Source organism: Antrostomus carolinensis, unplaced genomic scaffold (assembly GCF_000700745.2).
Source record: "Antrostomus carolinensis isolate BGI_N321 unplaced genomic scaffold, ASM70074v2 scaffold8431, whole genome shotgun sequence".
Classification (NCBI taxonomy): Eukaryota; Metazoa; Chordata; class Aves; order Caprimulgiformes; family Caprimulgidae; genus Antrostomus; species Antrostomus carolinensis.
In genome coordinates, this window is record NW_010293426.1 from 13,606 (window position 1) to 39,227 (window position 25,622).

A 25,622-nucleotide genomic window follows, 5' to 3' on the forward strand; every position below is an offset into this window, starting at 1 on the left:
GATGTGAATTGCTCTGCTTGCATGTGATAAACCTGAGACTTGACTTGCTTGGAGAAGAGTGAAGCTTTCTGCTTCTGTTCCCACTGACAATGTTGTGGGCAGCCTGCTGTGATCACAGCTGACCTTCCCGTGGCTGGATCTGTCTGTCTCAGATTATTCTATCACATGGACGTCTCATGCAGCGAGCTCCCCTTTGCTTGTGGTGCTCCTTAGGCCAGTGATCTGAGCTACAATGACCTGGAGCCTTACTCTGATCTCAGGCTAACGAGAACTGGGAATAACAAACCATCGGAAAAGGCCCACGGAGCTACAGTGCTACAAGAGGAAACACAGACCTCTGTGATGGCCATATGGTTGCATCTGAGAGAATGGTCATGCTGATAGCATGTGCTGGTATTAAATCACCACTCAGGTCTGAAAACACATGAAGTCAGTAAAGAAAATACATGAATAAAGGTAAACAGAAGAGAAACTTCTTACTCTGCAGAACACATGATATATCATTTATTACAGTGGGAAAGAGGCTTTCAGACAGCAATAGCAGCGTATGAGTCCACTTGTCTCTGCAGAAAACAAGAACCTCTGGCAAACCAGCATCCACAGAACTGCAGCTGTAAAAATGGTAGGGCTTCCATCGGGCTCCCATCGGGCTCCCTAAGCCTTTTTCCTGACACCATCACTCCTACATCCTCCTGATGTGAAATATTCATGCATTTATCTTGCCACATCAGCAAGGGAGGTGTGTGCATTCAGTGTCCTAATGCACATGAGCACATGAACAATGTGGGGTTTTTTTCTGATAGAAAAGATCTTTTTTTTCCTTTAACTCATTCACATGAGTAGAAACATCACATCACAGAGGAAACCTTGGTAGGCAGGTGGTTTGATAAAGTCAGGAAGAAGGAAAATGCCAGTATCCAGGAGACACGCCGTAAGGGGCACAGGGAAGCAGTAGGTTGGGGCTCTTCCAGGTCTACTTGTATTGAACTTTCTGGTGACAGATTTAGCTGCCTGCATGTAGCAGTATTTGAAAGGACAGATTCCCATGGCCAAATCGTTTTGGACTGAAGCTCTTTGACAGCCTTTGACCCAGCTTCCCAACCAAGTTAAAATGACAAGTCCAAACTTATTTGGCATTTGAACTGTGAGGGAAATGACTTTTCTTTTCTGCCAGTGGCCTCTTTTATTTAATATCCTGTAAAGAGGAACAAACTGTATATAATAATGACATCTTGTGGTAGTTGTTGAATTATTGCCCTATGATTTAGTAGATAATTGGATGCCAGATTTCATGACATTTTTCTCCCTCCATGCAGTAGCTCTGCAAGTTCACACAATTTCTGCTGCTCTGAGAAGCTGGATGTAGAAGACCTCTAGAACCTTTGGCTTATTGTTGACTTCAGTGGAAAAGGTTATTTTGGTTATTTGATTACACAGGTCTGGCCTAACATACAGGTCAGAAATTCAGTCACAACTGATTAAAGAATGGTTATCCAGATATTCATACAGAAAATACTAGTGTTTTGATAATTCTGAGTGCAGAGTGGTTCTGGCCTATAGACTGAGCCTGCCTTTGCTGTGCCCTGGCTTTGTACTGGGTGTGAGAGTAAATGGAGATGGCCTTTGCTGGCAGCATATAAAGCCCAACAGATACTCAACACCTGCACCAAACTTGCAAACAGTCTTGGTGAGCAGCCATCATCGCCCTGTGGCTGGGGTAGAGTTGTGTGGTGTTATAGAGTGAATCCCCAAAGCCTCACAGTACCGCTGCTCTGCTTTTACTTATCTCAGCTTTGCTGCTCAGGTCTCTAACTCCTGCCATTAACCCTCTGGGTATCCAAGGATCCCTAAGCTCTCAGTTTAGTGCAAGCTGTGGCCATAATCCTGACATTTTACTGAGTATCCCATTTTGCCTGCCCATAATTGTGTTCTTGCTGATGGACTCTGCAGTGCTTGCTCTAGTTGAAGTTAGAAGCTTTTCAGAACAAACCGCACCACTTTCCTGCCAGTTTGTACACTCCTTATCAGCACAGAGGGGCTCAGCTTTTATCAGGGAGTTTGGATGTTGACTAAATAGTCATAACAAATAGGATTAGCAGGAACAGCTTAGGGATCTTTTTCTACAGAGTTGTCTGTTAATCCTGTCATGTGTTTGGTAGGTATCTTTGGGGTTCATTGCATCTTCCGTCCTGTTCTACTGTCACACAGCTGAGTTCTCAGGGGTATTTTTTGGATTAAGGTGGTTTAAGCTACATGCCAAACACCTTTGTTTTTTCTTCTGGGCTACAAAGGCCTCACAAATAGACTTATAGTTTATATGCAAGATTTATATACAGTTCTGTTTCCCAGCTGTGAGGAAGGAGGCTGGAAAAGACTGTATCGCTTATGAAGAGCTCAGAGGTGACGGTGAAATTGCACACGTGTAAGACAGTGAAGTTATGCTGCCAATCAACCGGCAGTACCGAATGTGGAGTGACAAATGAATGCTACCGGTCTCTGCATTTTATGTAGTGGGGAATCTCTTCCCTGTGTGCCTCTTTCACTGTCAGAGATCCTGGTGTTCACACTGGGTACTGGGCATAATGCCTTGGGACTACTTCCTCCAGGTCTGCACAAATGCAAGCAGTAAAGACTTGCTGGATTCCCTAGAGATACAGAAAATAGATTAAGATAATAATGAGACTCCATGATTCTATAATATCTATTGACAGTTATTTAGCTGTATTAGTTATGTTTTTCCATGGGATGATGCCACCTATTGGACATTATTAAAAGAGGCAAAACAGTTCAATGAAAAGAAATACTTTATACAGAGGGATTTTTTTCAGCAAAGAAGGCTGAACTTTTGCCTGTTTCCTACAGCTTAATAGCTAGAAAAAGAGCTTCTATGGGGACATCCTGAATTATGGTACCTCATTAGAAAAGAAGAAAGTATACAGGCAGAAAAAAAACAAGAAACAACAAAACAAAAAAAAAACCCCAGGCAACACTGACTATCTGTGGCAAAGAAAATGAAGTTCAGAAAAACAAAACCAAAAACAGGTAAGGTTTAACAAGATAGTTTTTATCCATTTTTCCAATGGGTCCATAAACAACGGTTTCAGCATTTCGGGGTTTTTGTTTGTTTGCTTGGGGTTTTGGGGTTGTTTTGTTTTTTCTGAAATGTGTTGAGGGTGTTCATCTTTAATTGACCTTGAACTTGTGGTGGTAAAATTACTAATATTAAAGATTGAGAGGTCTATCTAAGAAGTTATCTTTACTAAAAAAAACATTCCTGTTGACTAAAAGCTAACAGTCTGTGACGGGGTTCCCAACTTCACACTTCTGAGCTAAGAAAACCCAGGCTGTGTCACTACTACAGGCTGCACCTACAGCCATCTCTTCATATAGTCATATTATTTCTGTTTGACTCCTTAAAAATCTGGCAGCTAGCAAGTCACCTAAGAAGTCCATGCCTCCTGGGATGGACACCTGGCTTTGTTAACATTAAAATGATTGCTTTTCCTCACCCCTTTTTTAAATTTTTTTTTCAATTTTTTTTTTTTTTCCCCTGAAACAGTATATAGGTTGGGTCTCTACAATCAGTTGACTGAGAACAAAGGAGCAGAAAGGGACACGCTGAATGTTCTCTCACAGAATCACAGAATGGTGGAGTTTGGAAGGGACCTCAGGAGATCTAGTCCAATCCCCCTGCCAAAGCAGGTTCCCTACAGCACATGATGCCCAAGCTGACACCACCAAAAGCTCAACTCACCTTCAGGGATCCTGAAAGATGCAATTCCCAACATCACCCACCCACTATGATCATAATTAATAAAGCTTCTGCCTGACCTGTCCTGAACTGTACTTGCATTATTATGCACTTGGAGTTATCAGATTCTCTGATAAACTACTCTTAAAATACATATAAAAAACTTTAAAAAAATCTGTTTACTAAATACATGTACCTTGAGGTACTCTGAGAGATTTCTTTAACACTAGCCTTTCGATGCATTCTCCAGACATGAAATGTTTCCTGAGCTCTGTCAGATTTAGATGGAACCAAGTAAGTCTCTACAGAACTACCTGGTCACATTGTGGCAGTCTGTAAAGCTTACAAACTTTATATGTATTCACACTGCAACAATAGATGAAATTATAAAACTCCACAAGAACAAGGGTCTGATTCTGCTCAAGTATAATTCAACACTTAAGTACTGAACTCGCATTTATTTAATAGCCCAAACCATAATTCATCCCTGAACAGCCATAAACAATGCTCAATTTTTTAACTAATAAGATAATCTCTTTGGCTTGACAGAATTGCTCACAACATTAAGGGCAACAGGAATTACATTTTAACAGTACTTCAGTTCATAGGTACAGCAAAGGAAAAAATGAATTTGTTTTTCACAGCATATTTAAACATAAAATATTCTAAATTTTCAAAGCTTTGTTAGTGTCTCTTTCATTTTTGAAAAAAAATTAAATAGTTAATATAGCTCAAAAAAGAAAAATCCTAATACATGCAATAATGCCTACCATTGTCATATGTTCATATACAACCATATTTATAATAATCTGAGTATATTCTGAGTTAACACACAGATGCAGTTTCTATGTGTGTCAATGTATTCCAGGCTTGACACTGGTTTTGCAGTACTGAAAACGTTACAACCAACAAAGAACATATATAAGACTTACAAGTTTACATTACTATAATTTTTTTTTAAAAAAGGTGTATAAATGAGTCATTTTCAATTAATTTTATCTACAGAGTTATACACAATTCAAAGACAGATTATCTAAAATCCCAATCCTCTCCTGCATTGAAAGAGCAATCCAGTAGTTTAATAGAGGCATATGAAGTAAATCAGAATAGCTTCATAGACTTCAAAGGGGCTGTTGGAAATGATTCCCATCCCTTAACACAGGTTTATCACTGTTGGTGTTCTTGATGTCTTTTTTCTTCAAAATCTCTTTCATTTTGCTTTTGTTCAGATTATTCATAATCCCTGGGGGGAAATGTTTTTTATTGACTTAACTTCTGTAATATGACAGTAAAGTCAATAGACTGATTGGAACATTTCTTTTATAGAAACTCTGTCATCATAATGCATCTGCATTTTTTTGTATTTAATTGAGTAAATATGAATATTGTGCAGATGTGTTGCTCTTGCTCCTGTCATTATTATGTTAACAGTCCCTGAGACGAAGTTGGACTTGATTTCAAAGTTATTTTAAAACTTGGCACTTCTCTATGAAAATCTCTTTCATTTTCAGTGTTTGACATATGGTCTCATTTCCTCCTGATGTTTGAAATACGGTATCCATCTCAGGCCCATCCAGCCTCTTACAAGTTGTTTGGTTTACAATCTTGGCCTCAGCCTGCCTGTAACAGGTTTATTAATACAAAATTCTGGCCACCATGAAGGTCTGTTCAGAGCCTTGCTGCCTTGAAGGATCTCTGCCCACATATTTTTATATAACTGCAAAATAATAATAAAAAAGGATTAATTAATACAGAAAATAAAACCAAGAAAAATGCTGTAAGATAAATGACCTAATTTTTTGTTTGAAATGAGACTGTGATTGAATTTCTAGATAACGAATGTGAGTAATTATGTACAGGCAAGAATAAACACAAAGATAAAGCACAAAATTTCAAAGCACTATAAACATCAGATATCTGTGTGATATCATTTAGACCATCCTTAGAATAAAAGCAGGAAACCAGTAACTTTTATAATTTCTTGTTTTCAACTTGATGTGACTTGTCTTATCAAAGGTAGAAATTTGGAAACAAGGTTATATTAAGCTAATCTTTGTTCTGTCCAAACCCGAAGACTGTGTCTGAAAGCACTCATGCATGTCTGGTTTTAACTTTATTTCAACACCACTATGGAAAGTAACATAACTTCTCTCCCAGATGTGAACTGTTCAATCTGAGCATAAGAAATTCCTCTTCATAAGCAGACTGTTAATTCATCATCTTCATCAATTTTCAATTTTATGTGGAATGGTTAAAAAAAAGTATATGGGAAATAAATTCTGCAGAAGTGTAACTTTAGCAATATTTGGCAGTTCGTAATTAATTGAAGCTTAAAAGTTTAAATAATATTATAGAAAGATGAGGAAAGGAAGGCCATATTTTCAGTAGTAAGTTGGAGTACAGTACAATACAATATTAAAATATAAAAATAAAAGCAGTCAGTGTGTGAATTGAAAAGCCTTTTTTCTACATCAAAAGATGGCTTGGCCCTATACATTTAGGATGATTGTGATAAGAAATCTTCATCTGACTGATATAAAAGGAGTAGTCTAGGAAGAGATCACTGCGTACTTGCACCATGTTTTATATTCCTGCCTATAGCATCTGCTCACCACTTCTGTTAGAGATAGAATAATGGGTGAAAACAGTATTTGGACAATACAGATATTCTGAACATTCTTACAGATTATGTTCCTTCTATTAAGAGTTACCTTTGGAATTTCCCTCCCATGACCTCTTTCATTAATTTAATCCTCTAAAATCTACAGAAAGGGAAACACAGTTTCCAGTGATGACTACAGTCCTCTTGTTGAGATGGTTGGATATTAGGGCTTGCCTTTCCTCCTTTATTTGTAGACTGTGTTACCAAAGTAATCATTCTGTTAGGTCAGTGACTGTTAGAAACGTCTGGGCTGCTTTCTGTATTGCTTGATCACCATGGGAACGATGGACAACTTTAGACACGAAGACACAGACAGAGAATATTGAAAAGCATTGAGTCCACTTGACTCAGCAATCCTGTCAAACTTCCTGGCAGTCTCCCCAGGCTCTACTGATTCTCTAGAGGGTCCATCCACAGTAAACCAGACTACCGTACTGTGAGACCAGCCTCTACATAATAGTTATCCCACAGCTTGGCCCTGCTGAGTAGGGTTGGCCAGTAAGCAAGAATTTTGGTTTGCTGAGACTTTGTAATGAAACACAGCTCTTTAAATATGTCAAGGAAAAAAAAAGCAGAGAGAGATCATCACCTAGTATAGCCAAATCCACGGTGCACCCACATCCTGAATCCTGGTTGTAGGCCTGGTTATGACACCTCAGAAAGGATAAGGCAGAACCAGGAAAGGTACAGAGAAGAAAACAAGGCCTGTCAGAGGAATGAAAGGTCCCAACAGATAGTAAATGCATACGGATTGGGACTAGGAAGTAATTTTTCACAGTACTCATAACTGAATTATGGAAATTATGGTGTCATGGAAGCCAAAAGACAGCTGAATTGGAAAATGGATGAGAAAAATGAATAGAGGATAGATAACATGTGGCTATTAAAAAGAATACAAATACAACCTACGGCAGGAGATATCTCTTAAACCACCAACTGCCAACAATTGAGACAACAGGGAAAGAACACATCAATATTTCATCTGTTTCATACTGTGCTCTCCTTGGCCAACGCCAGTTAGAGGAACTGGATACAGTATGGTCATTCTTATGCTCTTGATTCAACCACTGCTTTGTGTAATTTAGACTATACAGAAAAACCTGTCTCAGCCTTAACAAGGATGGATTATGTATTCATTACAGCAAGGAGAGGTGCTAACAAAACAGCACCCTTCAAGCCTGTATTAAGATTACTGAGAATCCTTGGGTAATGCTGTACCTTGCACTGGTTAGTACAAGATACTCTGTCATATCCTACAATTTCCACTGGATAAACATATTTCTCAAAGAACTGTGCAAATTCTGATACAATTTTTAACTGGAACAAGTTTTAAATTTTCCTTTCTCGTATTAAACCAAAAATTTTATAAAGAATTAAAAGAAAGAAATAATTTCTACACCATTTACATGCACATCACACAAACTGGGTGTAATGTGAATACCAATAAAGGCAGGAAAAGTCCAAGGCAGAGAAGAAATATACCTAACTACCTCTGCAAGGTATTAAGCTATATACTAAAGACGATACTACTTAAGGAATCTTAGGAGATGGTATAATTTATTCTTTTTTGTTCAGCAACACTGATGCCCACAAAAGCAAACTACAGCCATACTGTCTGAATTTCCCATTGAAGTCTACATCCAGCAAAATTTTCTGCAGACATCAATTCAACTCTGGTACTTGCCATTGAAAAAGTGTCTTCTTTTGTAGCTGTGAAGTGTCTTGAATATGTTATTTACAGGCAATACCCCTCCTAATGATTAAACTTACAAATTTTAAATGGGTTTCCTTACCTCTCCACTAGCTTTACCAATGGGAGAGTTGAGAATGAAGTCAGGAGGAGCAAAGACATCAACCAGGGCAACTGCATCATCTTTCAACTGTTTTAAAACAGAAGACATGAATTTGGCAACTTCTGTAGTTGTCTATGGCTACCTGTGAACTACAAAGCAGCATAAAGATAATTTTCATAAAGTACCAGGTACCGGTAATTTAAGTGAAATCCCCAATAAGGAGTCTAGATTTACGTTGGATTTTTTCCTCCCAAGGTAACTGCCAAAAGAGACTGTATTTTAAATGTTTTCCTCCTTTGCTTAAAACACATTTTAACCAAGATGGTACTGTTTACACACATAAAAACATGTATTTTTGAACTTTAAAAACATAACATCCAGATTCTTCTTTGAAATTTTGCTTACCTGTGAAGAATACAATCCATTTTGAAAAGCTTTTACGTTGAGAAAAAAAATTCATGAGCTAACACAATAATGATATAACTAGAACCGGACTGCACTATTTCACTGGCTTTCCAATGCTAATTAGGATTCTTTCAAGATTGCAAGGCCACAAGTGATAGAGTGTTATTTTGTAAGATATATTGGTTTTCATTTTTTTTCGTAAACAAAGTAGGACTAGATTCAGGGTCACTGAGTTCCTAATCTTAAAGTTATTCATAAACTGTTAATGTAATATCCTGCTAATTTACCCCTTGAAGTATGGAATAACGGATATATCTCTTTTTTAGTATTTCTATAGTATATTATTATTTAATCACAAAAAACAATATTGAAGGCTTACCCTGTAGCAGAGCTCCAGAATAGCATTCTGAATAAATCTACCAGCTTGTTCACCCGAAGCATAGCCACCTGCAAATACATTCACAAAGAAGCTTGTACCAGTTAAGATTACACTGATACAATCCTTTTACAAAGGAGTTTATCAGTTCACTATTCAAGAGGCTGAATAAAACCTTCTGTGTAAGTGGACCAACTATCTTTCATTAATGAGTTGACTACAAAACTGTTAATCTAAGCCATTTGGAACCTTTTGCATTACCAAGCTACACTACAGCACCTTGCTGCCTATCCCCCATCCTCTCCTCAAGCACTGACCACATCAAAACTTCTGAGTCCTCCATTAGTTCTGAGTTAAGAGACAGTCTTTTGGGTTAATATGTCATTTCCAATTACTGCTCCTGAAACTTTTGTCCAGAATTACTGTTTTACATTACACAAGCAATAAGAAAATGACCTAATCTAAATTAGGATTCCCTCCCCCTGTCAAGTTAGGACTTTTATAAAGTGACATGCACAGTATATTCAGGGAGCTGATCTCACCTTGGTAGAGCACAGCCAGATGTTTACTTAAAGACCAGAGTCCATACAGAGCACTGAGATTCTTAAGCACTGGCTGCAGGGTAGATGGTATGTTGGGATCATGAGTGTAGTCATGATATCTTTGTAGGACTGTTTGTTCAATAAAAGCAACAGCTAATGATCGACAGTAGTACACCTTAGGAAACAGAAAAGAAGGACAGTGAGTAACGAAACACAAGGAAGCAATCCTCAGTTGGTGCAAAATGTCATTGCTCTGGTAAAGTTAGTAGAGATTTGTTGATTTAGATCTGCTGATCTAGCTTGAAATTAAAGAAAGTCCAAGAAGAAACTCTAGGAGAAAACTCTTCCTACAATGTCTTTGCAAAGCTTAGACATGAAACACCTCTTAGAAATAAGATCCTAATTTTCCAGTGTTCCATTTTGGGCAGTCTCTTACACCAATCCAACGGGACCACAGATTGTATTACCAGTGTAATTTGGCAGTTGCACACAGACTGTATGGGATCAAGTAGTTACATCAGAGAGATGACCATGCAAAATCAGGCTTGCTAACTTTAGGATCAGTAATAAATCCATATAACTCTAAGAAGATAAAGGTAGGTTTATATTTATTTAATGTTATGCAGAGTTTTATAAAGAGGACAAAATCTTCAAAGTGGTTAAGTAACCTGTTGAAAACTTATTACAGTCCCTTCAAATAATAAATAAAAAATCTGATCATGTTAGCATGAGCGGATTCTGTTTATGGATTGCAATAGATTGCACCATATTTTGAAAGAACTATCCAATGAATCCTCAACAACTATCTGATCAGAAAGGCAAGTCACCAGTTACTGCCAATATAGAGTACAAAACCTTAAGTAATGGTACTAACAGGAACACTTGTCTACTTTTATGTACTTCACCTTTGCTGTATCATAACACATGTCCTACTGTGAAACAGACTGCTGACTCAAAACATTCTAGCTGATGAACAGAAGAGGAATATGACACCATTGCTGTTGTAACTGATTTGTTGCAACACTGTAAGCTGTTGTTTGTTTTTAGGCCATTTGTTCAGGGTTGTTTGGTTTTTTTTTCATTTAGAATTAGTTGATTAATTTTTCTCTTTTCTTTTAAATACTTGCATCATCCTTGCACTTAAATCCACTGTGGCATGTAAAAAAGGCACATTCCAAAGATTACTGTCTCTGTGGATAGCTGTTCAGTAGCATACTTAACATCCAAGCTCAGATACAATATGAACTGCAAAATACACATCTTTTCTCTGTAGGTTTAGGGAGGACTTAGATGGACGTTTTTAGATATGAATGACAATTCCCTAGTCACAATGAAATAAGTCTTAAAATTGCAAATGAAGCATTAAGAATTAATTCCCTATTCTTTCCCCCTATACTTCTATTTCCTTCTTTACCTTTGATTGCAAATCTGTGTTGTTTCTATCAAGCTATCTCCAAACCAAAATAACCTAGGGATAGGCTAGGAATCTCTTCCAGATCTCCCATAGCAAGATCAAATATTACATATTAGTCAGCCACAGGGCTGACAGAAAAGTGCTTCTTTATGCCCAGAAAGTTTTAAATCAAGTATGTATACTTCTTTAAAGCACAGCTTGTAAATCATTTTCAGATGTTTTTGAGGCACGCCATTTAACATAAAAAATCCCACTGTCCTGAAGATGAATTGTAGAGAGAAAAGAAAACCTAATGACCTAAGGTATATCAATGCCTATCTCAAAAGCAGTTGAGTATCTTTAAAGTATCTTTAAATTTTAGCACATTTGAACACAAAAGAGAAGAGAACCTTCATATTGCTGAGCAAACCATTCTCTCTTAACACACTGGCCCTGCCGTCAGCCTTCCAAGAGCTGGCCAACTGATAGGCAATCAGACTTGAATTTCTGGCAATTCCCATTCTGAATTTGATGCTGAAGAGTTTCTATAAGCTGCTTCTAGGGTAAAAACAGGAAAGATTTCCTCCACTCTACCAGTGGTTTCACATAGACCACCCCCTACTGAAGCTAGGCTGGCTCTTTCTAGGTGCAGAGCTGAATATTCCTTCCTGACGTTTTTTAACGAGCTTTGCAGATAAGGTGAATGACACCAGCCATCTTCAGGGAACAGACCTCTCTCCTTGGTGACGAATGACAAGTGTTCTTTCCTTGAATGTAAGCCAGTTTTTCTTATAGAGGTAAAGGAATAATTTGGGGAGCTTGGGGATATACGGTGAAATTTGGAGTTAAGCCATTCCTAGCTGTTAAAACTCCCTGGTGAGAGAGCGGATCTGCTGTATGTAGATTGTCAATGTTTCCTTTTCAGGTTCCAATGCTGTCAGTCTGGTATCTTTCATGAGTACTTCGCACTACAGAAATTAGAGATGGAAAAGACCTATTAGGTCATCTAGTTTACCTACCTGCCAGAGCAAGATTCTTTCCTATAGTATGTATTTGACCACAAGAGCATATGGAGATGTAATAATCAGATGCTGTAGTAGATTTAATAGTAGTAGATTTAGTCTTCAGAAGTTGTGCTATCAAAATTACAGACATCACCCAGCACATGCCTGCAACTTTTCTGAAGGAAAATATATCCTGGAAGACTTCTGCTGATGGTAACTGTCCCCCTCCTATCATGTTCAATACAATGCACTCAGACAGGCATTACATTTTATTAGTTATGTGACTTGCTGCTTTATGTTTGAGGAAATTGTACTTCATGACACAAGAAGACAGAACTAACAGGATCAGACAAACCTGGATGAAAATAAGTAAATACAATAAGAAAGCCAAATGTATTACCTGACAGTTGTTTTTTGCCTCAAAATCACTTCGCCCAGACTGCTTCTCCTTGCTCAGCTTTAGATCACTTTCTCGGAGCAGGTAGCAAACCAGCCATTTATATGCTGCTAAAGGAACTGTGAAAAAGTGAAAACCAAAATTCTTAACGTTTACATTTATAAGGCAAGAAGTCACATGCAGATTCTACTGCAGTCAGTTTTTGTTACCTGAGATGAAAAGTGAAAGTGTTAATTAATCAATCCATTAACATGACACTTGGTTCATTACTGTAGATGCAATAAATAACATCTGGGTAAGATAGACCGTAACTATACAGTGAAGACACACCATGTCTGACCACAGACTAGTTCAAACTGACCCCAAGCTAAAAGATAAGGTACATCCACAGCTCAATTTATATTCCTGACTCAATCAAATTTTTTTAGCTTGTTATTTTTTTCCCATTTTAAGACTTACATCTGCAAGGCACTCAGTTTCTTCTGAGGATACAAGTACAGAAGACAGTCCACATTTCGTGGAAGCACATGCCTTCTAGCATTGCAAAGGTGGCTGAATGTAGTGGCATTTGAATGACCTGCTTTGTACATAAGTGCGTCATATTTTTAGAGCAGCCTGGAACTATTAAGGAAAAAAGTACTCCAGCACAAAGTCCTTGTATGAATCCTGTTTGCTTGTGACTTAGCTTAAGATTTAACATAGAATATTATTTAGGCAATTGAGAGTGTCCATATGCTGCCTAATTTTAGGCACCTAAATTAACAGAGCAGTCTGTAACAGAATGGAACAATAAACAGACTCAGACATTTTTAAAATTACAGTCTGTTTCAATAGGTATTACAAGAGAGGAGAGAACATGTGCTTAGGTACCAGTTTGTGCTCTTAAGAAGAAGGTGGAGACATACAACAAAGAAGCAAGCAAGCAGTTGTTCTGAACTAGTCTTTTTCTTATAAGCTTTTGTATTTTGAAGTTATTCAGATTTTATGCCATAGCTATTATGATATTACCTCACTTGGCACCATGCATCACTATCCAAAGTTCAGCTTTTTTGCAATTATTTGAGCCCTGAAGTGGCTACTGAATTCTAGGAATCAACTTGTTTAACCCTTATATATTAAGACTGGAGTTTCTTCTCCCAGTATGTTCTCAGTTTCACAGATTCACTTTTGCTCAGTGATCTGTCACTATCTCATTATCTGCTCATTTCTTTGTTAATTTCTTTCATTTCTCCATTCCAGAATTGAGGCTGGGGACAATAGGACATATTTTGAAATGCAAACTATCTTCTCAGTAAATTCAAATGCATATAACGCAAAGAAAGTCAGCAAATATCTAATAAGTAGCAGAGGCTGAATCTCAAATTGCAGGATCCTTTCCCTTGGAAAGGAATTTAAGATTCTAGAATCAGTTTAACAACAGCAGAAGGCTACCTGAGGAATCCATGCAATCTTCAACACTAATGGCTGTGAATTTCCAGCCAAGGATATGATGGTAGTCCTGCAAAAAGTTTATTGTTCCAAAAGGGGATTCAAAAGGAGCTTTATCTGCAATACCAAAGAAAATAAAAATGATTTATGAGAAAAGAAATCAGACTCTTTGGAACTAAAAGCCTATTACAGAGCCATGCATACACTTGACAGTCCAGACGCAATTAGGCCATAATATTTATTTTATTATGGCCTAGTCCAGCCAAATGAGCACTGGTGGACAAGTGCTGAAAAACCTGACATCACTGCCTACGAGCCCCTGTGGTGGTTTGGCTTCACCCTTTTAATTTGCAGCCAAACAATGCCTGCTCTTCCACCCGCTCCCCCCACCCTAACCCAGGGAGTAGGGGAAAGAATTGGAAGGAAAAGGACAAGGAGACTCACGGGTTGAGATAAAAACTATTTACTATTTAAAATAAAATGATAACAACAGTGATAACAGAATATACATATGAGTGATGCACAGTGCAGTTGCTCACCACCCACCGACCAATGCCCAGCCTGTGCCAGCCAGTGATCCTGGAGCCAGGACAGTCCCAAAACCCAAACCCCAGAAGAGCGAGAGTCTGAGCGATCCCTGAGAGAACATCCCTGTCTTCTGGTCAGCCGTGGTTAATATACTGACATGATGTGATATGATCTGGAATATCTCATTGGCACATCCAAATGCCAGGTTTGGGTTTTGCTGTTCACTGCGCTTCCCCCTCCCAGTCCTAATGCAGCTGTGAACCAGCCAAACATGGTGGCCTTGAGCTCCAGCACCAACTAATGACAGCAGTACTTTATCAATGTTCTCATAACAAATCCCATATTGAAACTAAAACACAGCTATTCTAACTACTAAGAGGAAAATTAACTCTATCCTAGCAAAAACCAGGACAGCTCCATAAGATTCAACTCCAACTGTTGAGTTTTCCAGTTCTGTAAGATGCTGGTGAATCTCACCGCTAGAAAATGGAAACAAAATCTAGAGAACTACAAAATGTACTGATGGATATTGTTACCAAGTGAGGCAACATGAACTGTTTTAAGTACAATGAGCAGAGGGTACCCAGACTTACAACAACTTTAGGAGTAGTTCCATTGAACTAAACTGAACTTCTCATGAAGTAAGATACGACTTAACCTGATTAGGAACGGCAAAACATCAAGCGAGCTTCTGCATGATTTAGGAGAAAATATTTCTTGCAGCAAATATCTGTGTATTCTGAATGTATCATATGATGGAGTTTGTAGCACATTATTTATGCTCTACAAAATGATTAAATGACTGTCAATTGCTTTCATTATGAAATTACCTCCTAACTCCATTAGCTACAGACTGTTGGGTCCAGCATACAATTCCACAATGAAACCTTACCTCTTATGCAATTCATCCAGCTCAGTAAGTAGTTGCTGGTTTGCTGAAGCAGGACGTTGTTATCTCCCTCATATGTGCAGTTTGGATCATTGTCATTTCGGATTTCACCCAGACGATTCACTTAATAAGAACAAGTGCACAATTTAATATATTGCAATGTGTTAATGGAAGCTAAGAGGGTTTAAATAATTATTCTGTGACAAAATGTAAGAGAGTTGTCTGTTCCTGTATGTACAGCTATTGTTACCAAAAGATGAGCTTGAAAGTTCACTGTTTAGCTTGTGAAAATGAATATACTGGAAAGATTTTAGAAAAGTGTGGCACTCGTCTTACGAGAAAAAAATTCATCTATAAAGTCTGCATCTCTGTTTTTGGAACTCAGAGTGAATGACATGTACAGTCTGTCGAAATGCTGGTGCATTTGCTGCATGGGTTTAGGGTTTTTCTGTGGTATCAGGTAATGAACTTTAAAAATATGGATTTGAGGAAAAAACCTTTTCTACACATATTGCTAAAATTCAGACACCACGATACAACAGCAGTCAAAGAACACATCGACACAACCATTCTCCTTCTGATCTGTGTATGCAGCAGTCTGTAACTTACTGGCAAGGTAACCATGTCCTCCACAAGCTTCTCGGCATGCCTGGGCTGCTTGCTGGGCAGTCCAAGAAGACAGTGGTTTGCTGGCAGCAGATAAGGCATGAATCTCACGTCCCAAATCAACCTTTGTGAAAAACAAGTTACAAATGAGTAATAACTTTTACACAAAGTAAGCTTGTCATCAGTTAAAGCTGTAACTACATGTACTGCTTTATAATGAAGAAAAGAGTAATTGGCAATACATACACAAATTTTTCTGAGATCTGTGTAAGGGCAGAGCATATTCTTTGCTGCCACAAAAAAACCCTGCCACAATTGAAAAACTTTCAGCACTGAATTTCTTATATGGGATAGCAATAATCTGTGCCAAGTAATGAACACATGGGTATACCTTAGCTCAGATGTGCCACCTGACATGGCATTGCATGGAACAGTTCACTGCTTGCCAACCTTTTCCTTCCAAAGATGAAGAGGCAGGTGGTTGAAGGTGGCATGTTCAGAGAAAGCTTCTATATCCCTACTGTGATCCCTTCTGGGATCTAAGCAATCCCTCTCTCTCCAGTCAGCAAGGGGATATTTAGAATATTTACTGCCTTACGTGGTTTTCATGGATCTTTCAAACATCAATTGCAAAGAGTAAAAAAACTTAAATGTACCCCCTCAATTTCCTGAGACTCACAGCAGACTGCATTTACACTAGTTCTGTTGGCCCTCCTTTGAAAATGTGTTTGGAATTACAGTTTTTGGAGATAGTGGGTTGATACTACCAAAGTTTGTTTAAGAGTATCTCCCTGGTTGTTTTTCTTTTTTCTTTTTAAGATCTCCTCTAGAACAAAATTAATTCATGAGGATTACATTCTTAACATTGTCAACAATCAGATTTTTTTCTATAATGAATTTTTTTCTGATAGCCACTGTTTTGCCTAAGATTAGTGACTGCACTGGAGACCTCCAGAGATAATATATCAAATTAAAGAAATCAAACTAATTCTTCTGTGGTTTGTGCTAAGAAGAGAAATTAGAATATCCAGTCATCAGTACACAAATCTTTCATGAGCTTTATTTTAGCTGAAAAAAGCCTGAGTGTTTAAGTGAGATCTGAGCAATACACAGCCAGTCTGTAGGCCCTAACAACACTGTCAAAATTTAAAAAAATAAATAAAAATTATATGCTATTAAAAAACATACTGCAGTTATTTTTGTTGAGAACCAGTCCTTGCACAGAGACAGATAGATCAGACTATTTCCTCTGTAAAGGGGTGACTTCCAATGGTCTGATTGTGGATGAGAAATTCAGCACCAAGACTCAAAAGTTTTAACTTTTTTCTCAAAAAATATTTAACCTAATGCATGAATATGAATTTCAAACTCAAGCCAGACTCATAGTGTCTGTGCAGGAATTAAGAATAGTATCATTTACTTTGATATATGCTCCCTGCAGTGTCATTTACAACAGTTATAAGTTAAATTTGTATTACCATCATATATATTTATGATAAAAAAATCTGCATGGTAACATAACCTTAAATCCCACAGAAATCAATAAAACTTTAAACACACCATCAAAACTAATTTGGATGCTTTTCTGAATGTAACTTTAATCATTACTTTACATGTCCCATATTTCTGAGAAATTGCTCTAGCATTCATGATTGTAAGATGGCCTAAGCCTTCTAAGAAGGTCCTTCATTTAACAATTTCCAGTTTATTATAGTGAGAACTCAGCAAAGAAGAAATGTGTAAATATCTCACCTGTCTCTGACTCCTTTGCTTTGTCAATAAGCCTGCATAAAATTCTACGAAGTTCTCAAACAGGGATTTGGAGAAATAATCTAAGGCATATGCAGCAGCCAGATAAGGAAGAAGACGCCATTGCTAGAATAAAAATAAAATAGATTTGATTGCAAATTGATGTGTATTTTTTATAGTTATAAACTATGTAACTATCTTATAATATTGAACCAACCCATTTGTTTTTACTTTGTTCAAACTGGGAAACTGTTTTATGGAGAAGAGAACTTGAAAGTAACCATCTATAAACACAATGAAGTGTAACTACTCTATACACAAGCTGCAGTTACGTTATTCCACTTCATGCATTTTATGAATTCGTGATAAAAATTCTGTTAAACCAGTGCAAAAGTTCACTGAAACTTTGGGGACCAACGACATATTTTTGCTCTGTGTTTATACAATGTCTGGCATTCTGGGACCAGTCATGATTCATGTGTTTCTTGTTCACTGCTGAATTGTATGTTAGTGCTGGTTGCATTCTGTGAAAAAAAAAACAAAACAAAACAAAAACCCATGGGGCTGGGAATCAGAGAGAATGTTTCTTTACTGCTCCATGCAACTTGGAGCCCATGAAGGAAAAGAGAAACTGCTTGAGGAAGCTTTTGTGGTAGAGTAAGAAGGAATGAGATGTTCAGCAAGCAGAGCCCACAGAACAAGGCAAACAGAAAAACTGAGAGACTCAAAGAACAGCGGGAAGCACACTCTGGTTTATTCAGCAGAGGTGGAAAGAAGGCAGCTTTCTTCAGTTTGTAGAAACCCATTAAAACTTTCAAAGTTGCAAGACTAAGTGCAAACCTATAAAAAGCACCACTTTGAAGGGACAAACTGGGCAGGTTTGTTTTCAACACTTCCTATGTATTAACCTTTCTCACTCAGCAGATCTGAGTTTTCTCTGTTTCCCAGTTACTCTATATTCTCATTCTATTTTTTCAGAGCAAAAGGTGTTTTTCATCTGCTTAATCTGCAGAAAAACATTGGTTACATTCCTCTCAAAATTAGTGCTAGCTTGAGACTTCACCAAAATGAATGTCATTGATTTCTGTACTTATAAAGCATAAAGGCCAAAAAAGAGAAACAGCACAGCAGCACAAGAGGCACTGACACTTTAAACAGATAGTAGTTTCTGCATCTGCAGTATTTCATGTGTGTATGGATAGGCTGTCTGTCCTGGTTTTGCTAGGATAGAGTTAATTTTCTTTTTAGTAATTAGAATTGCAGTATTTTAGTTTCAGTGTTTCAGTTCAGACTTATCATGAGAAGAACGTTGACAAAGTACCAATGTTTTTAGTTGCTGCAGCTCAAGGCCATCATGTTTGGCTGCTTCACAGCTGCATTAGGACTGGGAGGGAGAAGCGCAGTGAGGAGCAAAACCCAAAACTGGCATCTGGTTGTGCCAATGAAATATTCCAGATCATATCACGTCATGTCAGTATATTAACCAGGGTTGACCGGAAGACGGGGCACATTCTCTTGGGGATCGCTCAGGCTCACTCTTCCGGGGTTTCGGTTCGGGACCGTCTCGGCTGCGGGATCGTCAGCTGGCACAGGCTGGGAATTGGTCAGTGGGCGGTGAGCACTGTGTATCACTCATTTGTATAGTCTGTTATCACTGTTGCTATCATTATCATTTTCTTGTAATTAGTAAATAGTTTTTATCTCAACCCGTGAGTCTTTGCCCTTCTTTACAAATTCTCTCCCCTACTCCCTGGGTGAGGGGGGGGGAGGGTGATAGAGCAGGCTGTGTTTGGCTGCAAGCTGCAAGCAAAAGGGTGAATCCACCTAAACCACCACACTGTCTTTCTCTGAAAAGGTGACTATTTTAGAAAGCAAATGCTTCTAGGTACTTCAGCAAAACGTAAATATTTTGGGTTTTGCTATTCCAAGAACTTATGTCAAAATCCTGATCATGCCAGGAGAAGGTCTTGAGTTGGAACGAACCAACACTTTAGATGACATAGGTCACTCTAGTTTTACTAACTTCAGTGTCACTATTTTGATCTGCAGTAGCTTTTAATCTAAGTTTCATTATATAAAAGCCTGTAGATGTGAATTCCAAAGTATTTACCTGTGTTTGGTATTCAAGAACAGGTATTTCTTCATCATCAGTTGGTCCAAACTGACGGCGAGCTGCTGAGAAGCGAATGGCTATTGATAAAGCAAGCTTTAAATTGGTTGTGGAAACTGCTGTGATGAGAATTCTGCCAGTGGACAAGGATCCCAGAGATGCACTAAAACGCTCTTTAGCATCCTGAATGGATAAAAGGCACAGACTGAATGGTGAGGCTAACATTTTGTTTACATCCCCTGTAAAGATACAACTCTGGTAGCATAATCATAAGCCCAGAGGACTGGCCAAATTTTGTTTCTTGACACATTTAGGTGAGACGTTCAGCAAAGACTCAAAGTAGTTTCTCTAAACTACTTTGGGATCAGTGGGGTAGCACAAAGAGCAAGAAGTCAGTAAAATCAGTAAGGTGAGTTGAGACATCTCTGAAAGGCAATTTAAAAACCAGCATTCTGACTATGTCATGTGAAATCGTCAACAGCCTTATTTAGGGTATCTAGTACTTCCCAACATGAGAGGCTCATGCTCTATCTCTTAATCTACTTACACCTTTGTATATTTAATGAACTGTATTAATGAAACAAAACATTGATTCATACCTTGATTGAACTTGAGTACTTCCCCTCAGCTGTGACATCTCCACCTATATTCAGTATGTTTTCTTTAGGTATCCTGACATTGTGGAACATCGCAAATCTGTTTAAACAAACACACAAGCAATGTAAAATCTACCCTGACACAGTCTGAAGTGTCTACAGTACAGAAAAAAGGTCACAACAAAGACACTGCACAATGATCTCAGGTATATGAGTGAACTGAAAACAGTGCCCATTAAGCCAGGCAGGTAGTTTTAGGAGTATATGCCTGGGAGAACAAAGGCTTTCAGACTTAGGGCAGCAGAGGAAATTCAGGATGGGAAATCTGACAAAACAAACACCTAATTGATTCTAGGAGACCATTTCAGCAGCTTTATAAGTAAACAGCTAATGAAAGGATGAGTAATGCATTCTGTTTGAGGCAAGGGACAGGTGAAGTTCCTTATTAGAGACCTTATACAGAGGCAGCTTGATGGACACTTTCACCAACACCCAAGAAACCTGAACTGAATTCTCAATCTCCATGTGCTTAGATCTAAGATACTTAGCTTGATTTCTCAGATGTCAAAAGCTTGAGAAGATAACTTCCTTCTCCTGCTTAAAACATTACTGGTCCATTCTGATTCCTAATAACTCCCTGCCACAAACAATTCTGCTGAACCACGAGCTTTACTGAAGTGTTGTTTAGTCCAGTCTGGAGACTGCTTTGGAACAGAGACACTATATATTTTTATGAGTCTAAAATATAGATCTGTGAGGATCATTCATGTTATTGCAATACAAATGAGGACATAGCTGAAACAGTGCCTTGAGAAGGAATTGAATGGAGAATTTTCCTTTGTTTAAACTCAAACTAGGATTTCTGTTCTGTGGCATTTTAAAAAGCCATCTTTAAAAGGAACAGCAAGATAACCTTTTCTAAGTTGTGGTACCCTAGTGGTGATAAAGAAGGAAGTTGTCAGAATAGGCAGACTGTCCTGAGTATTCATATCTTCAGGAAGAAAGTGTATGAACTCTTTCACCCAAATGGGCAATTCAACTTGGCACAATAGTAGTAATATCAGCTCCACTCACAAATATCTCAGTATCTAATAGCACTTGAAAAGCTGTATTTGTAATCAAAGCAAATTCCTTTTTCCTGCCAATACAGGCTGATCTATTTAATAAGGCTCACAAGAGCCAGGTCTTTTACATTAATAAATTACATAAGGGCTGCACTGCTGCATGTGCTTTAAAATTACGAGTTGTTTCCAAGGAAACATATCTGCATACTGAATTTATTCAGCCTTAGAGATACACAGTAATTTTGGACTTAGCCACAGAGAAAAGCATGCTATCCTAACCAAGAACCAGGTGCTTACCAGTTTTAACAATGCTAAAAAGTGCTTTATTAAGTTCTAGTTTCAGTGAGACAACACTATTTTGTAACAGAAGCAAATTCAGAATTTCCCAAAATCTGATTTCTATTTTTGTTAATATTTTTTTCATATCATAAAAGAAAAAAATCTCATTCAAAAAAGACCTTTTGGTTAAATTCATATTCTCTATTCCCAATGTCCCAAATAAAACCATCACAACTAGAACTGTATATCAACTCCAATATTTTTAAGAAATAGCATGCATGTTAGACAGAACTTGAGCTTTATAATTATTATTACCCATAACTTTAATTACAGAAGAGTGTGTGTGGCAAGGTTTAGGTCCCTAGTTTAGCACTCACTTTTCCTAGTTACTGTACATCCATAGAACTACAAGGAGGTGCTTCCTCCTAGGAGCTTACAATCCAAGCATAAGGCAAGAAGCTACAAATGTGTTCAAAGAAACAGTGAGGCAGACACTAACTACTGCAGAATACCTTCCTGATATGAAACCTGCCAGTCACAGCACGTTGGCAGCTAAGCACTGGCATTTTTTTTATAAGCCATTAGAGCAAATGAGAATTTTAAGGACGAATCTGAGTGAAGAAAGTAAGGGAGTTTCATGGGTGTTTATAAGGGATTCTTCCCAAGGAGGAAAAGATACATGGAAGAAAGCAATGAAATATGATTTTAAAAAGCTATTGAATGGGTGATAAAGCCTGGAATCACAAGCCAGACTAAAGGAAGACCTGATCTAACAGACATGATACAATCTGTGGGGCACAGATTAGGAAGAAATCTCCAAGGGCTCCAGCCCTTGAGCCTTCTCTTTGCAAATACACATTTGGAGCATGTTTAGTCCTGTGCGTGATGAACAGTAAGATTTGTGGTAGTTATGACAACGAACAAGACGGCAAATTGTCCTTTTGCATTTTACACCATAGTGATTAGTTTAATTCATTCAGCAAAGATGATTTTGTTGTAGAAAATTATACTGATACGTGCTCAAAACTCTAGAGTTCTTGAAAAGCAAATTAAAATCTGCTAATACATAAATCTATATACTAATAACCTACTTTTAGGAAATTCAAACCTACTAATATTTAACACGTGGCAAATGTGTGCCAAACAAAACAGCTCCCAAAATGACCTAAACAGTTTTACCCACTTTCATCTGTTGTGATACAATCCCAAATAAATAAATCTTGAGGAAGTCTTTTGCTGGAATGATCAAAAAATCTTGTAGAAAGTTTGATTATAACCCTTCCGACATAAATATAAGGTAGCTAAGTCTGTACCATGTAAAATATTACCTGGAATAATTTTGATTAAAAACCACATGCATACCCTACTTCTAATAACTTTTTTCACAGCTAATGAACCAGAATACTAAATTTCCAATCATTATATAACAATCTATTTTCTTAAAATCAAATAGTTCAAATAACAGTTTTTGAAACTGTAGATTTTCCCCTTGATATTGCCTATTACAGACACATTATTTCCTTATTTTTCTGTAAGGTGCTATCAAAATAAACACATATAAGATGGTAAAAACTCAAGGAGCAAAACAGAGAGACAGAACTAGCAATTAAAAATCACTCAGAAAATTCCCATATGTAAGGAAATAAGATATATTGCCTATAAGCACCAGTGTTGAAAACAAAAGCAAAACCTTGCAGGACCTGGGAGTTAGACAACCTTGTGAGATCATTGGCAACTGCTGTTACGCTCCTTATCCAAGAACTCTGCTGTTTGAAATTGTTAGACACACTAGCCAATTTGAACTTAATATTGGAACATAGTAAAAGTAAAGAGTAAGATTTAATGAAGTCAGCGATCACATTTCTAATGGTTATTAGCCTAGAAAGCACAGTGAATAGACCACATCTGTCAACGCACTTAGGAGGAAAATCTTCTTAAAGAATTGAAGAAATAGCTTACAATTATGGAACTGCACACACAGTCATGGGGATATCGTGTACCAGCAAGTTCGGAAAATGGTTAAATTCCACATGGTGATGACAAGTCCATAGGTTTAAAAGCCACCCTACTTAGGGCCTCTTCTGCATAGCAAATAGTGTGACTGAAATTAAAACTTCTCAGCAAGAAAGACAGATAGCTCTCACTTTAAATATATATATCAGAGGGCTCTATAGCCCTATGCAATTTTGCATCATGTAGCCCATAGGTAAAAAAATCCTGTATCACATAGATTTTCTACCTAGCTGCAGAGTGAAGTGCTATTCCAACAGCAGCATTCTTGTTTGGGTTCTTTGGCCAGTAGTTTAGGGAACATTTCAATTAATTAATCTTACTGACTTTAAATAATGCAATAGTAATTCACCTGGTGTGCAGTAATGCTGATAAAAAAGGAGCAGCTGGAAAAGCTTGGAGCTCCTTTTGCCAGTACTAAATTAATAAGCTGTTACCTACAAATAGCTCAAACATGCTTCGGTGAACTTCAGACTCACTAAAATGCCCTTCCTGCCAGCTTTTGATATTGACTACTTTAGAGATGGTGCAGTGACAGTTCCTTCAGTCCTTCCAGACAGAAACAGAAAGCAGGTGAATGGCATTGGAAGGCTGTGAGTCAAGTGATCTCATGGCTGTTTATGGCATACAGTAAACCTTGGGAAGAATAACACTTCAGAGGTTTGGTGAAAAACTCGTAGGAAAGAAAACAGCCACATATTCCAGACTGAAACTCACAGAAAGGTTAGAGTTGAGAAGAGTTACAGAGAAGCTGGGGAAAACTGCAAGGCAGTATTTTACCTCTAGTTTCTACGATCAATGCTTTGCACCTAAGAATGCAGCTCTGTATCAGTAATGCTCAATAACAACAATAAAACAACAGAGCATTTTATAGGCCTCCTAATCCTATCTTCATGGACACGCAAAGACCCGCTCACCCTAAAGTTCTTATAGTCTAAGTGCCAGGCTTGCAAAGCGTTCTGGATGTGCAGACTCCTCCAACTGTCTAGAGCTGACAGAGGTCTGCTAAGGAAGAAAAAAGGTTTGAATTTCACTGCAGATGTGAGGCTGTATTTCTGTGGGTGACAAAAATGCATGACTAGATCTGAATCCACCTTTCCCCATTTGGTACTATCAAGTGCCTGTCAGTGTGAACTGGGTATGACTACACAGTTTTGAGTTACTTGTGAGTGACAAAAACAAGGGAATGAGGTAGCACTCGTTAGCAATGTGACTGCACCTTAGCAATGTGCACATCACTCTGTGTACTCATATAGTGTCTAACCTTGACTGTATAAAGTAAGTGGAGAGGGCAAAACAGGGAAAAGTCAATGACTCCACTGCAAAAATCACTGTTTAGACTTAAATTTAAAATATGCAAGATGTGTCTTGCGAAATATTTGGTTTAACCGTGAAAGTGGCACTCTTCACAAGGACTGAAGGTGCTGTATTCAGATAATGTGAGTACAGGTACAGGCATTTTTAACATTTATATTTATTTTACAGCTGCTTCATTACTATTGCAATTGTTTGTGACTCTGGTCAGAGGCTGCATTACAATAAAAACATTAAACAAGCATAAGCTTGTTTATTTGAGAAGCAGGACTGATTTCTACATTTGCTTTCTTATTCACACCCCTGTACTGTCCCTTTCCATGTACCGGAACAGCCTCTTCTGTGGCCTTGCAGTGAACCAGACCTGAGAAACGATCTGGTTGAAGACAGCCAAATTTTGCTGGGTTTTTTTTTTGGGGTTTTTTTTGGTTTTTGTTTTTTTGTCAGATTAGTTTTCAGGCAGTTCCAGTTCCCCAGCTGAGTCCCCTACACAGCTACACAGATGTTTGTCCCAGCACAAAGAAAAAGGCAGTGTGGGAACAGAAGCAAACAACCAAAGCTGATTATGGAAATTATCTTCACTGAACTACTGCTTCAGATTGTAAGATGAAGTTCCAAGAGAATATTTAGGTTTGAACCACGTATTATAGCTTCTGTCTTCCTAGTGAAATAACTGCAACCATTGCAAAATCTAAGTAAGAGTTAAGAGGATAAATACTAGGAGAC

The 25,622-nt window shown here is 37.9% G+C and overlaps 1 protein-coding gene across 1 annotated transcript in view; it reads right to left on the minus strand.

Annotated features, from left to right (window-relative positions):
* Positions 1-5,055: 5,055 nt before the first annotated feature.
* ACOX3 (acyl-CoA oxidase 3, pristanoyl) overlaps positions 5,056-25,622 on the minus strand; it is a 33,482-nt gene continuing 12,915 nt past the window's right edge. The window contains exons 8-18 of the mRNA XM_010177258.2: positions 20,233-20,329; positions 19,634-19,816; positions 17,527-17,649; positions 15,778-15,898; positions 15,172-15,291; positions 13,755-13,868; positions 12,327-12,442; positions 9,530-9,704; positions 8,991-9,058; positions 8,207-8,293; positions 5,056-5,468 (exon numbers count right to left, since the gene is read on the minus strand). Coding sequence (XP_010175560.1) covers positions 5,349-5,468; positions 8,207-8,293; positions 8,991-9,058; positions 9,530-9,704; positions 12,327-12,442; positions 13,755-13,868; positions 15,172-15,291; positions 15,778-15,898; positions 17,527-17,649; positions 19,634-19,816; positions 20,233-20,329 — 1,324 coding nt within the window. The 3' untranslated portion in view covers positions 5,056-5,348. The remainder of the gene's footprint in view (positions 5,469-8,206; positions 8,294-8,990; positions 9,059-9,529; positions 9,705-12,326; positions 12,443-13,754; positions 13,869-15,171; positions 15,292-15,777; positions 15,899-17,526; positions 17,650-19,633; positions 19,817-20,232; positions 20,330-25,622) is intronic.